General features: G+C 41.6%; 1 protein-coding gene across 1 annotated transcript in view; it reads left to right on the forward strand.

Moving 5' to 3' along the window:
• The window catches only part of ULK4 (unc-51 like kinase 4), a 149,035-nt gene that overhangs the window by 73,822 nt on the left and 55,489 nt on the right, over positions 1 to 19,724 (forward strand). The window contains exons 32-33 of the mRNA XM_054160896.1: positions 16,457 to 16,617; positions 17,518 to 17,616. Of these exons, the coding sequence (XP_054016871.1) occupies positions 16,457 to 16,617; positions 17,518 to 17,616 (260 nt within the window). The remainder of the gene's footprint in view (positions 1 to 16,456; positions 16,618 to 17,517; positions 17,617 to 19,724) is intronic.

The raw sequence follows: 19,724 nt of genomic DNA on the forward strand, positions 1-19,724 counted from the left end.
GCTGTGGTGGGTTGAAATTCCCCCCAACATGAAATTGCCAGACCAGCTCATGTGAAATCAAATGAAGTTGTATTTACAAGCAAAACTACAATCTAGAAATATGGAATGCAGTGAATAAGTACAAAATACACAATACTTACACATATATACAATTTATAAACAACACAAGAACCTCCCCAGACAAAACCATGGGGTTACCAACAGCTTTCCCCTCCCTGCTGTCTTCCGTCCCTCTATACATGGGACAAGAGAAAAGAGAAGAAAGGCAGAGAGAGGGCTTATTAGTGTCATAGTATCATAGTATCAGTCAGGGTTGGAAGGGACCACAAGGATCATCTAGTTCCAACCCCCCTGCCATGAGCAGGGACACCCCACACTAGATCAGGCTGGCCAGAGCCTCATCCAGCCTGGGCTTAAACACCTCCAGGGACGGGGCCTCAACCACCTCCCTGGACAACCCACTCCAGGGCTTCACCACTCTCATGGTGAAGAACTTCCTTTTCAAATCCAGCCTGAATCTTCCCATCTCCAGCTTCATTCCATTCCCCCTAGTCCTATCACTACCTGAGATCCTGAGAAGTCCCTCCCCAGCCTTCTTGTAGGTCCCCTTAAGATACTGGAAGGCCACAATTAGGTCACCTTGGAGCCTTCTCTTCTCCAGACTGAACAGCCCCAACTCCTTCAGTCTGTCCTCATAGGAGAGGTGCTTCAGCCCTCTGCTCATCCTCATGGCCCTTTTCTGGACACCTTCCAGCACCTCCAGATCCCTCTTGTAATAGGGGCTCCAGAACTGGATGCCTCTCCAGGTGGGGTCTTACCAGAGCTGAGTAGAGGGGGAGAATCACCTCCCTTGACCTGCTGGCAACAACAGAGTAGTTGGCCACAACAAAGTAGTTAGCTGCAACCGAGCCAAGGTCAGCAAGACAGCAGAAAGCCAAAAGCTAGTATCTGCTAGAGCAAAGAAGCCAAAAAGAGAGCAAGTTAGTTTACCAAACTAACTTGATGTGAGATTTCAGACCAATGTGATTATTTAGACCTTATCATTATTTTCCCTTTTACATCCAATAATAATTTATTTACATTCTACTACTTTCTGTTCAAGGTTTGTGGAAAATTTCCTGCCACACTTGGTGATTTGACTATAGATTTAACTTGTAGAAAGTGTTCTTTCAGGAAGATGTAAAAGAATTACTAACTGAAAGTTAGGTTATGCTGTAAAGAAGGCCTCTGGAAAAGAGTGGGGCTCCATTTCTGGCTGTAACAGTGCAGATTGCAGGCAGAGATAACTTCTGCAAGACTTTGCTCTGCTTACTGCTCAGCCATGTAAAAGGATGTGCTGTACAATATCTTTGTGATGCAGACCACGGGGCTGGAGCCCACACTGATAATGAACTTGTAGTCCACAACGTATTCTATGTCTCCATTTCGCTGCTTTGTTACTGAAACTCCTTGTTAGAAAATCTTTCTGGTTTACAAAATGAACAGAAAGTTTCTGCTGTTGGAAGTCTATATCAATTTTAAAACTTGTTTAGAAATGTATCCATGGATAGCCTGAGCTTTGGTTTAGCCTTAGCAGGCAATATCCTGCAGTTCAGATCTACACCACTTGTATTACTTTTACAGAACAGAGCACAGATCTAGACTGTAGGCATAGCAGTGCAGAGCATACTCCAGAAGCAAAGGGAATATATTTGCATGGAGAGACAGTGAAGAGAGAGCCATGGCTCTTGTGAAGCAGAGAGAAAACCTTTTTTAAGTATCTAGGAGGAGACTGAATGGGGTATGAAGGGGAAACTTTGTGTTGCTTTAGTTGTCACATCAGAGAAGGAGATAGGTGGGACAGAGAATAATTATTGGTGCAATGGTTTAAAATCAAACAAGCCCAACCAATCAACCAACCAACCAAAAATATCCATCCCAAAACCTCAACACATACCAGGCAAAACCTCTGTCATTGTTTGTAGGTAGTGGTCATGCCCTTGTTTTCTTAATTACCTTAGCAGGTAAAGCACTTGCCCAGAAAGTAAGAGAGGTAAATTCTTGATCCTTTTTCTTCAGAAGAAGTTGAATGTGCAGTGCTATCATTCAGGAGACAAACTGCAACTTGACATTTTAGCTAACTGCATGCTCCTCTCTTCTGTGTCAAACAGATCCACTCTAAAGTTAGTGGAGTAGTGAGAGTAGGGGCAGGGGGGAAAAAGAGAGAAATATGGCTGAATTGAAGAGGGATTCTTCATAGGATTCTGATTGTTTAGCTATTTCTCAGCAACTGCCTGCCCCACTACTTGAGTTTAGGTGTCTGTGCTGCTTCTCCTGTCTTTGGACACATCCAAATCACAGAATGTCAGGGGTTGGAAGGGATCTCCAGAGATCATCCAACCCAACACCCCTGCCAGAGCAGGATCGCCTAGGGCAGGTCACACAGGAATACATAGAGGCAGGCTTTGAATGTCTCTGATGAAGACGACTCCACAACCTCTCTGGGCAGCCTGTTCCAGTGCTCTATCACCCTCACTGTATCAACCCTCACATTGAAGTGGAACCTCCTGTGTTCCAGCTTGCACCTTGTCCTATCACTGGACACCAACAAACAGTGCCTGGCACCTTCATCTTGACACCCACCCCTCAAATATGTATAGATGTTGATCAGATTTCCTCTCAGCCTTCTTTTCTCCAGACTAAAGCACCCCAGGTCTCTCAGTCTTTCTTCATAGCAGAGATGTTCAAATCCCTTCATCACCCTCATAGTCTCCATTGGACTCTCTCCAGCAGATCCCTGTCTCTTGAACTGGGGAGCCCAAGACTGGAGACAGTGTGGTCTCAGCAGGGCAGAGTAGGAGAACCTCCCTCGACTTGCTGGACTCACTTTTCTTAATGCACCCCACATGCCATTGGCCTTCTTGGGCACAAGGGCACAATGCTAGCACTGCCCTTAGCTGCAGCAGGGTGACTTGTTAGAACTGCACAATGACATACAGAGAAGTTAGCTCAAGCCCCACAAGAACAGTAAGCAGGTACTACTTATGCCTGAGATGAAGCAACGTGCTCTGCCTTTTTGCATGGCAAATGAGGTGCCAAACTGCTTAACAACATGGCAAGACTGCATCTGTTCCCTAAGTACCTTCTCTCTTTATTGCAGAGCTGACTCTGACATGCTTTTTATGCTGCTGGTGACATATCAGTGTTCTTGTACTTCTTATCTGCTCAAAAAAAACCCCCACAACTCTTCCATCACACTGGCTTCCAAATTAAGAGTGTTGGATAGAAATGTTATTGAAATCTTTTGTCTTTTCCCTATGCTATGTCATAAATCACTCCAGGAATATTTTCAGGCTGTTAGTGATTGGATAACTCTAACCTGGACTTGCTTAATTTCAACATCCCAACTAGGAAAAACACCACAGCAGTAAAAAATAATTTCTCTTGAGGAAGATGTGACTAAATTCCCTTAACCTTTCCTGACTAGAGAATCTTCAGAGTACTGAAAACCTGGAAGTTTGGCCAGTGCTTTATTGATTAAAGACCTACCTGTCAAGTAAATAACTTCTCAAGTTTGGGTTGCAGGAATCTTATGAAGACTGTCAGATTTTTCTTTGCATGGAAAAGAGAGAAAAGTTATTCCATAAAAACTGGAGGGCTTTTTGTCCTACTTTTTTACCAGCTATTAAGTGTTCACTATAGGAAAAGACCTTACACTTCCTCTGCTGCTCTTTAATATTAACTCATCATTTCTGAATGATTTTTTTGTGTGTGTGGTAAAGAGGAATGTCGTCTAGTAAAATGGAAACTGAGCTCCCTTCTGCAGAGGAGATTCCAAACAGAGAAGCTGAGCATGAGTCAGCAGTCTGCTTTTGCTGCAATGAAGGCAAAGGAGTAATAACTGGGATTCCATCTAGAGAACACTGTCTAGTTTTGACCTCCAAACTAGAAGACAGACATTGTCAGGCAGGAGCATGTCCAGAGATATTCAGGAGAGTAGAACCCATGGTGTGTGTCTTTCCAGCTTCTGCTTCTACTATTGCATGAATTTATTCCTTTCCATTTGCAGAACTCCCTATTTGCCTTTATTAAAATTTAAAAGGATTCCATTTTTCAGTTGTGTGTGGTTTTTTTCCCTCTTCAGCTTCTTGAGCTCCTTCTGAATGTTAGCTCAGCCCTTTACCACATCAACTGCTTGTCTCATTGCAGTATCATCTGCAGGCTGCTGAAGATGCATGTTATTCCATCTCATTTCCACTCTGCGTCCATGCTGTTAATGAACATGTCCAGCATAAATGAGTTATTCTGCTGCCTTAAAAACCAAGCAGGCTAAAGACAGTATTATGGGTCATCAGTCTCCCTTATTTCCCCATTACACTGTGATAATTAATTCATCTATTTATGGAACTTCAGAAATTAAAACCCCTAAATAATTGCTAAACATAAGTAATCCAGGTTAGGGGTCAGTTCTGCCAAGTTTTTTTATTCCAAGGGTCCAGACATTAGCAGTGAGACTTTATTTCCAATTCTCTAAATGCCTTTCTTCAGCAGTATTTTTGCTGACAGATCATTGAGGCCCTTGTCCCTCTTCCCTTTTGTCCCTGTTAGCCTTCAGAACTCTCTCCTGCTCAAAGGAGTTGCATTAGGTGATAGAGATTTATTATTTCTTATTTTTAATGGGTTGCAGCTTACATGTTGAACCTTGCCCTTTCTCGAGGAACTCTTGCATGATGGTATTTGCTTCATTACTACTCCTGTGATTTCATGTTAATAACAAGGATAGGGTTGTGCATTGCAGCAACTTGCATGCAGGTCGGATTGCCTGGCATTAATTTCTCTCTCCCCTGAACTGTGTCCTTTTGTGTGACAGTACATCAGACATTTAATGATAACCACTTGTAATGTTTAAAGGTGAAATGGAGAATAGCATCTGTGGCTAAAGTCACAGAGAGAATTTCAAATGGCTTCTACTTGTGTTATCAGCTATTAAACATTTGCTCTGTTAACATTTGTGATAATTTCCACTCTATCAGAGGGGGAATAATGTGATTGCATTTAATTAATGAAACTGGAATTCAGTTAGGAGACTGGGATTAATACTGGGTCTCTTGTGAATAGTTAAGGTGAGATGATTAAAAAGCCAAGACAAATAGTGGTCATTTCTAGCATAGCCTTCTAAGAATGTCAGACTTAATCTCTTCCCCTCTCTCTTGGCTTCTGTTTGCCAGTCTCTTTCTTTCCTCCTTTTCCCCATCTTTTGAAAGAATTGGACAGTTTTAAGTTGAGAGAGCATACAGCTCCAAATATAGCAAGTATATGTAATATTATTCTATAGAAATCAATGTCTGAGGAAAGGGGAGGCACCCAGGTTAGTGCCATATCTTAGGTCAAGGCGATAGTGTGGGCTTAGCAATTAGATGTTCCTGGCCAATGCATAGCAAATGGAACAGTGCAACACGTGAGTATTGAAGTATTAAGTTTACAGGAAGAAAGGCATTTTGTTACCTTAAGTTTTAATTTTAAAAACCATGAAGTTTGCAATTCAGTATCTTTGGCCATCCCTGTGGAAATTAGATTGTTAAAAGGCAGATGATGTCATTTCACCTTCAGCTAGGAGCTAAAGAGGGTAAATGTGAGAGGAGCATCATTCTTGAACAGTTTTCTTTCTTTTATCGTAAAATGATTTCACAGTCAAAGCAGAGCTAACTGGGCTGAGTTTATATCCTGTGTTAGAAGAGCTCTTATTGATGGACATGAAACCTTCTCATCTGTGAATTCTACTTTGATCAGCATTTATTAAATTAGGAAGCATCAAACTTTTATGGTATCCTGAGGTCTACCAGCAGGCTCATAAAGATCTGTTAATTTGTATATCCTCCTCATCTTTTCTGTATTCACTTCCTGTTTACCTCTCTTCTGCTTTAGGTTTGTAACCACTGAGTTCAACACTGTGGCCAGTGCCTAAGGAGATGAGCTATGTAATGATCCCACAGGGTCTGTCAGTGCATGGCAGCAACCTCCATTGTAGCCTGTGCTTCCAGCTGGGTGGCATAGGACAAAACAGTGTTTTGGGAAGAGGACAAGGGAATCGGCAGTGACAAGAATGGCAATTTATTATCATGGGGGTAGGATGCAAATCTACAAGAAGTGGAGCAGTTCTAGTGGCCAGGAAATAAGAAGCTCCATATTACTTTGCACTTGTCATGTTAAAAGGGTTAAGAGTTGTTCACTACAGAATGAACTTCTGGTTCTGAGCACTGGGATCATCAGCTCTTAAGCAGGTGCTGTAGGACTATGGAAGACAAGCACCTGTTTGTATAGACAGGCATTAGGGCAGCTGACTGAAAAGACACATTGACAGGCATTGACATAGTGACAAAGCAGGCAGAAGGTGAACTACAAAAGCCAGTCTGGCTGCTTGATAAGTAGGTGGGGGGGGTGTGTGTGCAAAACTGCTTAATTTTGTGGAATATAAATAATAAATAGCCAAGGGCATCACAGCACTTGATGAGCAAAAGTCTTGTACTTTTAATACAATTGACAAGTATAAACTTTATTTTGCCTTCAGTTCAGTCTTTTTATCATTTGTTTCTTTTCTTGTTGTATTTATCTTTGTTCTCCAAGTAGTTTGTACAAATTTGATGCAGAAAACATTAACTCACCTTCATTGTTAGTAGTGCCTTCAGATTTTGAGCCCCATTTGTCTCCAGGCCATATCCAAAGGCAAGGAAATTCATCATTCTTGCATCACCTGTGTTATGCTTGTAGGAGGAGTTTGAACATAGTATGTATAAAATGTAGAGAAATTTGTTTCAAGGACTTTAGCCACTCCAGCAGGATTCTCATTCAGAGTAATTGATAGGTAAAAATGGCAATAAATTCTGAGCTCTTCAGACAAAGATATTTCAAAGCATCAGCGTTGAGAACCAAAGTGCTCTCATTTCAGTACAGCTGAAGCAAGGAATTATTTTTAAATGCTGAAAATAAATGCAGACAGACTTCTGTCATTCTTTCTGAGCAGTTACAGACGTTCCTTTTGTATCATTTGGGTGTGACAGGGAACTCCCTCAGTTAGCAGGTGTGAACCTTACAGCATCTGCCATGCAGGACTTCAGCCTCTTTCAGCTCCCTGCTAGTACTGCAGTTGTTCAGCTCTTGAGCACAGAGATGTCTCTACAAACATCTAAAAATAGTAGCTGTGTGTCACTGTGCTCCTCTGAACTCATCTTGTGTGAGAAGTCGATGGTGGTTGAGTCTGAAGAGATCACAGAATCTTAGGGGGTGGAAGGGGATCTCCAGTCCAACGTCCCCTGCCAAAGCAGGATCTCCTAAAGCAAGCTCCGCAGGAATGCATCCAGTTGGGTTTTGAAAATATCCAGAGAAGGAGACTCACAACCTCTCTGCACGGAGTCTTTTTTATGATGTTTTGAAGTTCAGAATATATTTTTTAACAGTGTTGTTTATTTGACCCAAAACATCAGTCACTCAGGTGGCAGAGTGTAACATCGCACTGGTAAACCTGAAGGCTGCTATCATGAAAGATAAGTGAGAATCATGTCAAAATAGCACGGTAGTAGTGAACTCTTTGAGGAAAAAAATATCCTGTGTCATCCTGTGAGATTCAACAATAGAGCCACCTGAAAAGGATGAAAATGGAAATGGTAATTGCTGTGAGCAACAGTTGTGCCATTCAAGGGGAAGCAAGCCCATTGCTGAGAGCCATTCCCATAAAGCACAAAATGTCACAGCACGCTTGCCAAGGCTTCAAAGGAGAAAAATAAGTTGTTAAAGGTTCAACAGTTTCTTAAGTCTTGTCTCACTGGTGCTGTGCTGTGAGAGGGCTGGCCTCTGCTGTTCCTGATCTATCCCTGGAGCCAGCCAAGCAGATCATCTTGTGCCACAGCTGCCTGGTGGAACTACCTGCCATATCTCATTTTCAGAGCTGCTGATGGAAGAGAAAGGAGCAGTAACAGAAAATGTTCACAGTTTTTTCATTGGGTGATATTCTCATTGAAGAGGCCCTGTGTGGCTATCTGATGATAGAAGTGACCAGGGTAGTTTAATGGAGGAAAATCAGTTCAATAAATACAGCAGTTTCAAACCATATGATATTTCTGATGTACCACCCATAACAGACTCTTTTTTTTTTTTAATGCCTCTCCAATTCCTAGACAAACCTAAGGCTTAAGGTATTGGCTGAGTGATTACTCTGATAATGCCAGGAAGCAGAAAACTCATTTGAAAAAAATGTATGTTAAAACTTAAGGCATGAATTTTCTATTTGGGGCTGTGATATCACAGAATCCCTGAATGGCTCAGGGTGGAAGGAATCTCGGAGATCATGTACTTCAACCTCCCCACTGTGACCAGGGACACCTCTTAACTAGACTCAGCTGCTCGAGGCCTCATCCATCCTGGCCCTCAACACCAGATCATAGAATACATACATACATAGAATAAACCAGGTTGGAAGAGACCTTCAAGATCATCGCGTCCAACCCATCAACCAATCCAACCCACCTAAACAACTAACCCACGGCACCAAGCACCCCATCAAGTCTCCTCCTGAAAACCTCCAGTGATGGCGACCCCACCACTTCCCCGGGCAGTCCATTCCAATGGGCAATCACTCTCTCTGTATAGAACTTTTTCCTAACATCCAGCCTGAACCTCCCCTGGCGCAGCCTGAGACTGTGTCCTCTTGTTCTGGTTCAGGGAGGAGGCAGCCACAGCCTCTGTGGGCAGCCTATTTGAGTCTCACCATCCTTGTACTGAAGAGCGTCTTCCTAAAATCCAGTCCAAAACTACCGTCCCTCATCTTCAGCCATTCCCCCTTGTCCTGTTTCTAGACACGCTTATGCAAAGTCCCACTTCAGCCTTCCTGTAGGCTCCCTTTGGGGATTGGAGGGCAGCATTAAGGACCCCCCTTGAGTCTTCTCCAGGCTGAACAACCCCAGCTACCTTATAACGGAGGTCCTTCAGCGCTTGGATCAGCTTGGATCATCTTCGGGGCTTTTTTTTGATATCTGAAAGTTTCCTGATGAAACTCAGGATTGTGAAAAAGATGGGGGGAAGAAAGGTTTCAAAGTCTTCTGTTCCATTTCACCCACTCAGATATAATAATGTTATCTTTTTCACCCCCTCCAGAGATCTTTGCATTTGCTCTAGGTGCTTGCTTTTCCTGTGTTGTTGCTGCAGTTTATGGTAGTAGTGCCATGAAGTGGAACTCAAATCATTTATGTTACCATTGGTGGATTTGATCAGTTTGGGAGAAAATGAGTTACAAGGTAAAACTGTCAGTATCATGTAAGCTCTAAGTTAAGTATTGATGACACAAGCTATTCAGGTTGTTACAGATCATAAATGAAAATCTAATTATGATGATGTTCTTGTGTAGCTTGTCAGATAAAATTAGGAGGGTAATGAATGGTTTTCAGAGATAAAAAGTGTATTTGGAAACCAGTTGACCTAACACAGTAGGTATAAGGCTACAGAATTTAATCTAGTCATGACTGCAAAATCAGATTTACTACCATGTAATGTCCTGACCTCTGTTGAAGCCCTTTGATTGTGTAAATATAAGTACATAGAGGCCACCATGGACAGTTGTTTGCTTTTGTTTCTGTTGTAAACTTAATGAATAATGCAGGGGAACTGTGTCAGGGATTCAGTATGGCTGTAAGAACCAGCAACAAATTTCTCTAGCCTTTGCTATTGTTCTTTGGTCCAGTAGTAACAATTGTAAAAGATTGTCACTGGAAAATCCAAGCACTTGTAAGTTTTCATCCTAAGGGAGGCTGAGGTAAATAGACTAAGAAGAGTAGGAATTAATATTTAATCTCTTTTCTTACAGAGCATGACTTTTCAGTAGGGAAATGTGTGGAGTTTTTCCCCTTACTGTTTGAGCATATGTGGGAACAGCAGTCAACTGTGGTTGATGCCTGCAATTTAGAAGTGAAAACTGCAGAGAATTTTCTCAAGGCAGGGTTCATTGGTCCTTATTGCTCTGAGTCCAGGGGCTCTTGGAGGCCTAGCTGGAGCAATTAGTGCTGGTCATGTCATTCAAAGCTGTTGAACACTGTCAGCTCGTGACAACAGGTTAGGGCTGCATCTGCATTTGGAAGCTGTTCCTGTCTGGTCTGTACAGATTTTGTCAAAAAGGCAGCTCTTGAAGTTTGAATGTGGTCTCTCAAGGATTTTGGTAGAAGGGAATGTTGATGCCAAAGCAGAAATTACATTTGAAGTAGATAACAGTTTAATCTTGGGTGACAGGAAGTCTATTATTAAACCAGCAATCTCTTCAGAAGAATTTTGAGTTCTAAATTAAGCCCAGGATATAAATTCCCTCTGTATTTTATCATATGGTAATAGTGGCAGGCTTGATCTTTCTGAGCAGTAAGTGAAAAGTCTTTATTGAATTTTTACTGAATGAATCTTGTTGAATGCAAAGAATTTCTGATCTAACAGAAAGAACAGATTTTAATCTAGTGAAGAACCTTTTGTCTAGTTTTTGCCATTCATTTGAGGACTTAATGCAGCCTTTGCTTTGCTAAAACATCATCCACTGTGTAGTCACAACATGCATGAAGAAGTTTTTCTAGGTAGCTGTGAGACACTGCCAGCATCTAAGGCTAGTTTTACAGGATTTCAAGACTTGAATCTGAAAGAGTGAGGTGTCCTCTTAGATGTTCTAGATCCTCATGCAGATCATTTTGGAAAAGCTCATAAGCATCATCTGAATTCTGTCTGATGAAATGAAGGCATACAGGGAGGTCAGGAATGCTCCCTTCCAGGGATAGGGCTTCTACCACCTCCCTGGGCAGCCTGTGCCAGTATCTCCCCACCCCTCATGGGAAGAACTTCTTCCTAACATCAAATCTGAATCAAGTTGCTGCTCATTCCCCCCAGTCCTATTGCTACCTGACATCCTAAAAAGTCCCTCCCCAGCTTTCTTGTAGGTCCCCTTAAGACACTGGAAGGACACAATAAGGTCTCCTTGGAGCCTTCTCTTCTCCAGACTAAATAGCTCCAACTTTCTCACTCTGTCTCCATAGGAGAGGTGCTTCAGCCCTCTGAGCATCCTGGTGGCCTTCTCTGCACACATTCCAGCACATCCAGATTTTTCTATGTGATATGGGCTCCAGAGCTGGATGCAGCTTTATGGAGAGTCCACTTGGTTCTCTCTTCTTCAGTTGGCTGTTCTATACACCTGTTGGTTTGTTTGTTCCATAGATTAAATTTTAGAAGGAAGGAAAACTTCTCTGGTGGCCTGGATTCTCTCTGCCTGAGAAGAGTTTGATGTGACTCCTTGGGGAGTCATAAATTCTTCACAAGTGAAAGATGCTGCTTATAAACTGCCTTCTAACTGCCTTTGCAATTTTCTTGTTAATTGTTAAGATCAGAACAGAAAATTATTTTGGGTGCAGCAGTCATGCAATGGATACATTCAACAGTCCCATTATTTTCTTTCCACTTCACCTAGCATTCTGAACACCAAATCTTGAGATCCATGGTGATCTGATTTTCTGTCCTAGCTTATTCTTCCCACAACAGTGTTACAGGAATAATACAAGTAGTTCCTAATACAAACACTAACTAATAATCATAATAAAAAAGACAATAAAAGCAATCAGCCTCTTTTCAAAATGCCATTAACTTTAAGATGCCATTTCATCGAATCATAGAATTGTTATAGTTGGAAGGGACCTCAAGGATCATCTAGTTGCAGCACCCCTGCCATGGGCTGGGACACCTCACGCTAGGTTACCTGGAGCCACATCCAGCCTGGCCTTAAAATCCTCCAGGGATGAGGCTTCCATCATTGCCCTGTTTCAGTGTCTCACCACCCTCATGGAGAAGAACTTATTCCTAACATCCAATCTCAATCTACCCATTTCTAGATTTTAACATTCTCCCTAGTCCTATCCCTACCTGACACCCTCAAAAGTCCATCCCCAGCTTTCTTGTAGGTTTCCTTCAGATACTGGAAGGCTACAATAAGGTCTCCTGGGAGCCTTCTCTTCTCCAGACTGAACAACCCCAACTCCCTCAGCCTGTCCTCATAGGAGAGGAGCTCCAGCCCTCTGATCATCCTTGTGGCTCTTCTCTGGTGATGTCCCAGCATGTCCAGATCCTTCCTGTAATAGGGGCTCCAGAACTGGACACAGTGCTCCAGGTGGGGTCTCACCAGAGCACAGCAGAGGGGGAGAATCACCACCCTCGACCTGCTGGCTATGCTATTTGCTTTCTGTTGCAAAACAGGAACTCCCCAGCAGTAGGGCTGTGATGCAAAGAATGCATATGAAATCCCTGGTTTGTGTAGCTAAATAGGCACTCTTCAGGATGTGATGGTTTATCTGAAGGGCTCAGGTACTGAGGAGCTAATTCCTGCATGAAAGAATTGATCAGACCACAGTCCTGTGTTTCATCTTAGCAATATTTTGGAGTCACATTAACATTAAAAAGATTAGGAAATACATTTTCTAGTTAGAATGCTGCTAGCTTTTCTTTTTCCCAAGATGTTGTTATTTTATAATTTTATTTATTTATTCTTAAAGAAGGCAAAAATCACAAGCAGGTTCCTCTCTGTAAGTAAAGGAGAGAAGAAAAGTCTGGTGAATATCTATCCCCAGGGAGGCAGTGGTGGAGGTGTGATACAAATGGGGAAAACAGCTCTCTAGAGGGCAATGTGTTGAAAGGAACAAAGCAAAAGCCTTTTGCTGGGCTGGAGGTTTGGCTGCTGGCTGGGGTGGCATTGTTTGAGGACACACACCTGCTCTAACATCTTCTTTGACTGGAAGCAGACAGGTTTGTTGAATGCTCTAATTGCTGGTAGGCATGAAAGGATTGCCTAGAAGATTGCTTCCTAGGCTATCCTTTGATGTTACCTACGATTTGGAAGCGAAGATTTCTTTTCCTTTATCTATCTTGCTAATAGGTGAGAATAAAATATCTCCTTTCTGCTTTCATTCTAGAAGGTATCATGGCACACTCTGTCTGGTTAGCTGTATCAGGGGCCAAAAGACTCCTTTTATCTTATGAAAAGATCTGTAAAACACAAACATGCTCATCACAGTCCATGCTGATAGAGCACTGTTAGCCATGTGTTCAGTTCCCGCAGGGGTCCCTGGGCAGCAGAATTACTCTGCTGCAAACAGTGGGCTTGTCAAATGCTCTACAACTGGAGCTAGGGATTTTGAATGCAGTCCTTTTCCTGTGTGTTATGAATCATGGACTGCAATTAGAACAAGTTCTTTGTTTAATTGCAGTTTATGTCAAGTTACAAAAAGTCTAATGCCTTATTCTCTGCAAGATTTGATGAGCAGACTGCTGCACTGAGGCTTGAGTTTTTGAAGCTTCTTCTCTTACAAATGACTTGTGTTGTAACGAATTGCAACTATAACTGTAGCTAGAAATGATGTGATGTATTGTGTTAGCCAGAATTCTCAAATCAATAGAGTAACACAAAATCCTGTAAGTTAAAGAAGTTCTTACTTAATTCACTTAAGACATGCCTAGCTGAAAGAAATGAAGATGCATTACTTTAATCCATGTAAACAGTCACTAAACACTCTTCCCCTGAGCAAATGGACTGTTGCAAACATACTTGGAAGTACCAGAATATCTAAAAATCACAGAATGTTAGGGATTGGAAGGGACCTCTAGAGATCATCCAGTCCAACACCCCTGCCAAAGCAGGATCACCTAGAGCAGGTCACACAGGAACACATCCAGGTGGGTTTTGAAAGTCTCCAGAAGAGACTCCACAACCTCTGTGGGCAGCGTGCTCCAGGGCTCCAGTACCCTCACCATGAAGAAGTGTCTCTTTGTGTTGACATGGAATCTCCCGTGTTCTAGCTTTTACCTGTTGTTCCTCATTCGATCACTTGTCACCATCAAAAAGAGCCTGGCACTTTCATCTTGACACCCACCCCTTGGATATTTATACACATTGATCAGATCCCCTCTCAGCCTTCTTTTCTCCAGACTAAACAGCTGCAGGGCTCTCAGTTTTTCTTCATAGGTGAGATATTCAAGGCCCCAGTCATCCTCCCAGCTTTCCACTGGACTCTCTCCAGCAAATCCCTATTCTGTCTTGAATTGGTGAGCCCCAAACTGGACACAATATTCCAGCTGTGGGCTCACCAGAACACATACTACCTAAAAGACACTTGTGGATGATCTATCAATGCCTTCATTGGAAAGTGGCCTTCTCAGCTTTAATCTCCAATTCAGTGTCTTCAGAATTTTCTCTAAGCTATGGAGAAAGAACAGGGTGACCCTGTCATTTTGGTGTGGCTCTGGGTTTTGTGGCCACATACAGGCAGAAACAGAGCTTCCTTGAACATAGCCCTGCAGTCAGTTCTGCATGCATTGCTTTGATAGGGAACAGCTCTCTCTGGACTCTTTTCTTAGGTTTGTTCTAATTTAGTCTGGTGAAAAAAGGCAGGGAATAACCACAAGTTTTGTACTGGACAGATGTGCAATTATGTCTTTTTTTTTTTTTTGTCTGTCTGTCTTTTGTCCTTTTTTGGTCTTGGGTTTGGTTTGTTGGTTGTGGGGGTTTTTTTGTCTTTTTTTGGGGAGGTCTCTTTTTGGGCCTCTTCAGGTTTTTTTCCTTCTTGATGGATATTGGTGACATCACTTCAATGTGTCTCTGCATGCAGTCTCAGTTTTGTAGGAAGGGTTTAGAGCTCCAGCAGAAATTGTACTTTAAAAAAGAAGGAAATTAAATGTGCAAGATGAAGCTGATACCATTTTGGGTTTAGTTTATGCAGACAAAACTTCAGGAAGTTCAAAGCTGGCCCTGAGCTGTAGTCCATCAATCAAACTCTTGTGAAAGAATAATGCTAGTAATCATAAACCCACAAAAGATGTGAGATACAAGTGGAGTACAAGTATTAATGATCCTGACCCATAACTGTGTTGTAGATGAAGGTTTCTGTATTTAATTTCCTGAAGAAAGCATTAAGGGGTAGATGAAGAGGGGAGGAAACTATTTCTTGGAAGCTTAGTTAATTGATGGGGTAGCTTTCAAAGCCAAAATAGTGCAGCACCCCCCCAGATGTGACTACTCTATAAGCTGACTGGTGGAATTACATATTATGTTCTACAGTGTTTCATTTTAATCTTGTACTGACGTTCGTAAAAAAAAAAGAAAATATGCAATTACTTTTTAAAAGAGAACTTGTAAAAGCAGCCTTTTTTCTTCACTGAAACACTTCAGTCGTTGTTGCCAAGCTAATATACTACTAATATACTCCAGTGTCACTACAAATGTGCACCCAGGTCATGCTATGGCTAATGGCCAGTGTAAGAGATGATAGTTTGCAAACATAATTATGGGTTTGGGGAGGAACAAAGTTTCTTTCATTCCTTAGGAAACTCTAACAGGAAAATATCAAAATCAAATGTAAGGAGCACAATCACTTTGTATTTAGAAGTAAGAAAGCTTCTGGACTGAATTGGTGTTGCTTTGCAATAGATTCTATTTTTCCTGGTATGTCCATTGATTTGTGGATTAAGCAAGCTCCAGGAGCTGATACTATAAAATTCCAAAGGAGATTCAAAAATAGCTTCAAAATGAGGTATTTTGAGGAAGCTTTTTACTTCCATCAGTCAAATCTTAACAGCATTTCAGTCGTAGTATTCAGTATTTAATTTATATACTTTTCTGAGTACATTTTGTGTTAGGCACCGCACTGTTCAGTTCTACAGTTAAAGCCTATGGGGAGAGTTGTAAATGGCAGACCAGGTAAGAAAGAAAAATTCAGTCTCTGACCTTGACGTGCCATTTTGCAACAGAGAAATTGCTTAGTTCCTGTGACCAGGAGTGTTGTGAAGGAGAGTGGTGTACCAGTATGCTGCAGAAAAGTTTAGGGTTCAAAGTATGCCTGTGTTTAATATGAATGATACAGAATTCTCCATCTGGTTAGCAAATTCAAGTGTTATCAGTTTAGAATAGAATAGAATTAACCAGGTTGGAAAAGACCTTTGAGAACATTGAGTCCAACCTATCATCCAACACCATCTAATCAACTAAACCATGGCACCAAGTGCCCCATCCAGTCTCTTCCTAAACACCTCCAGTGATGGTGACTCCACCACCTCCCTGGGCAGCCCATTCCAATGGCCAGTCTCTCTTTCTATGAAGAACTTCTTCCTAACATCCAGTCTAAACCTCCCCTGGCACAGCTTGAGACTGTGTCCTCTTGTTCTGGAGCTGGTTGCCTGGGAGAAGAGACCAACCCCCACCTGTCTACAACCTCCCTTCAGGTAGTTGTGGATGGCAATAAGGTCTCCTGAGCCTCCCCTTCTCCAGGTAATTATAAGGTAATTATAATCATGGAGAAAAGGAGGAGATTTCATCAATATTCATAATGTATGTGAGATTTGGGTACCTGGTATTTTTAACTAGGCTACTTTCCACGTTGCCCTTTTCCTCATAGGCCTTTTTTGTGTCTCCCTTTCTGTGTAGGACTGACCCATCACATCTGTAGGCTCCTGATGGAAACTGTGGCTCTATATTTAAATGACAAAGGCAGCATCAAGACAGCAAATGCGCTGCTGCTGTCCTTGCTCGACATTCTGCACCACGTGCTGATGTACACAGCAAATATCGTGCGCCAGACCCTACAGGTATGGGATTTGTTTCCTGGGGTCATCACCAGCATCAGCTGTTTTTGGTGTTTTTGTTTTTTTAGACAACTTCCTGCTATCCTAATAAGTAAGTTCCCACTGTTATGAGTTTGTTCTGTGTTTACTGTGTCAGACAGCCAAAAGCACTTATTGTTCAACTTTATGTCACTGTTTTGTGTGGCTACCTGGCTAGACTCTGGACTAGCCCAAATGTGTGGTGGAAACTCAGATCCTAGGTGATCATTTAATTTCTGTCTTTCATAAAGAGCTTGAATCAACATTTGCTTAACAATAGCTCACAACATTTTTCTTCTCTTGCATTCTCCCCTGGGGGTGTTGAAGGCCAGGTTGGATGAGGCCTTGAGCGGCTGAGTCTAGTTGAGAGGTATCCCTGCCCATGGTGGGAAGGTTTGGAGTGAGATGATCACTGAGGTCCCTTCCAAGCTGAGCCGTTCTGTGATTTTATGATTTTAGAGGGGAAATATTAATCCATGAAAACATCATCTTTTTATTATAAATCACATGCACTGTGTTTTGATGCTTGGGGATATGACAGTGTTCAGAATTGTAAGTACTAACAGATCTTATCATAGGCTTGGGTCCCCTGAAGGTTTTATTATTCCTATATTAAAGATTTAATTTGTTATATTATGAATGCTTTAGGATACAAGGTGAGTCAGAGAGGCATTATGGGACAAGTCAGATGGAACATCATTGCTGAGAATGATAACTTTGCAGTCACCTTGATTTTCTTGGTTTGATTTATACTTGAGATTATTCCAGATAAAGGAAAAGAAGTCTCCTCCAAATTTCCATTCAGACTTGGACCACCTAACTGACTTAATTTGTTTCTCATAACAGAACAATCATCAAGGTTGCTTTTTCTTTTCTCTCATTAAGGCACAGAAGTCTGGCACAGGAGGAGACACGCAGGCTGCTGAAGACCTTCTTCTTATCAATAAACCCCTGACAGGCCTAATTAGCCTGCTTATTCAACTGGTGAGCATTTGGTTCTTTGGAAGCCTTTTGGAATGTTGCTGGAGTTGGAATTGTTCAGCTGAGTTCAACATTTTAGAGTTCTGTTTGCTGGTTTTATCTTGTTGCTTCCACCTAGTATGAAGGAAAGACTCTAAGAATTTTGAAGCAATTGTAGATCACAATGCCTTGCAGGTTGCCAGTGAAACCAGATTGTGTCCCAAGCATGCAAGCAGGATGAGTAGCAGGCTGTAGGTTCTCAGTTCAGGTAGATATTTATGTGTATATGAGGAGTCTGGAGCACAAAGGAGGAGCAGCTGAGGGAACTGGGCTTGTTTAGCCTGGAAGAAAGGAGGATTAGGGGAGACCTTCTCACTCTCTATCACTACCTGAAAGGAGATTGTAACAAAGTAGGGGTTAATCTCTTCTCCCAAGTGAAAAATGACAGGACAAGTGGAAACAGCCTCAAGTTGCCCCATGGGAGATTGAGGTTGGACATTAAGAAAAAATCATTCACTGTAAGGGATGTCAAGCCCTAGAAGAGGTTGCTGCAATTCTTGGAGAGATTTTAAAGGTGCATGAACATTGTGCTAAGGGACATGGATTAGTAGTGGACATGGTAGTACTGAAGTAACAGTTGGTATTAATGATCTTAAACGACTAGAATGATTGTGTGCATAGCCAGACTTTAGCCCTTTGGAATGGACTAGGGATCATTGTATAGAGAACAGATGGTATTCAACATTTGAAACAGAAATGTACTGCTAGCATTAGAAGAATCAGCAACTTAAAATTACTTTGCAGTGAGTGATGCTTTTTAATATTCTTTTGTTGGGTTTGAGCCTTCTGAGTTTTTCTCCAGGGTTTAGTTTTATTTTAACATAATCCTGAGGGACTGACTGGTGGGAATGGTCCCAGTTGATTGTGAAAAATATTTGAAGTCAATCTGTTTACAGTCAGTAAATTCCAGGGGTTAGTAGCTGTCACAGTGTCCCATCAAAATCTCCAGAGTGCTCTGATGCATCCCATCAGCTCAGCCTCCATTGCACTGTGCCAGAGATTTGCATGACTCTGTGTGTGTATGACCTTGTAGCAGCGGAGTGCTTCTTGAGCTGCACAGGGCTTGCAGAGGCTGTTGCAGCCTTTTAGTTAACACAAAGCCATTAAAATTGGATATGAGAATTTCCCACTGTCCTTTCCAGGTGATTTTGCTTAGAGGCATTTCAGATTTGCTGTGTTCTCTTCCAAGCCTTTTGTTTGTTTTTCATTTAAATACAAGCTTTCAGATATATTGTGATATGAATACATGTGGCCCTTTTACTACTATATTTAGCACTGAATGTCACCTTCTGTCTTGGGGAAGGGTGTGATTCCTTTTCTATTAATTTTTGGCATTATAGTTGTAGTCAAGTCCTCCCTTGATGGAAAACTACCTAAACCAAAGAGGCTGAATTTCAACTATCTATTATTTAATCTTTAGAAGTACTTTTATTTTCTATAAATTTTTCTAATCACTGTATATGATAACTAGTAAGACATGTAGAGATGAAAATGCTCCTCTAAGCTGGAATCAGTCATAAATTCAAATTCCATTAACTGTCTAAAGAATAGAAAATTAGAGGCCAAGCTTTACTCAGCCTGTACCACCTGGAAGTCTTTTCTAAGTTTCTAATTAAAGGATAGGGTAATTGTATAGTTAACATGCACTGATTACCCTCTGACTTACCCTTGTATTTCAGAAGCATGGCAGCAAATCACCAGTAAGTTTTGCTTGGTTGTGTATTTGTATGGAATCTGGTGTGTTTAAAATGCTTATTAAAAATCTGCTGGGTTCAGTCTGTGGGTAATGAGTAAAGACCTGGTGCTACTGCTTTTTGTTCAGTTTTGGGGTTGAGTTTTGTTAAAGATTCTGCCAAAAAATGAGGGATTTTGATTCTATAATGCATAAATGTTCTTTACAGACATGCTTGAGTGGATATATGAAAGTTCATTTCAGCTAAGTTTGTTAAACTTTATATTCTTTACCTATTGCTTCATTAAACATTTCCTGGTAAGGTTAGAAGAGTTTGAACAAATGGAACCATAAATTTAGCATTTAAGATTCACTTGTTTAAACTGCTCTAATCTCTTTA

This window comes from Dryobates pubescens, chromosome 4 (assembly GCF_014839835.1).
Source record: "Dryobates pubescens isolate bDryPub1 chromosome 4, bDryPub1.pri, whole genome shotgun sequence".
Classification (NCBI taxonomy): domain Eukaryota; kingdom Metazoa; phylum Chordata; class Aves; order Piciformes; family Picidae; genus Dryobates; species Dryobates pubescens.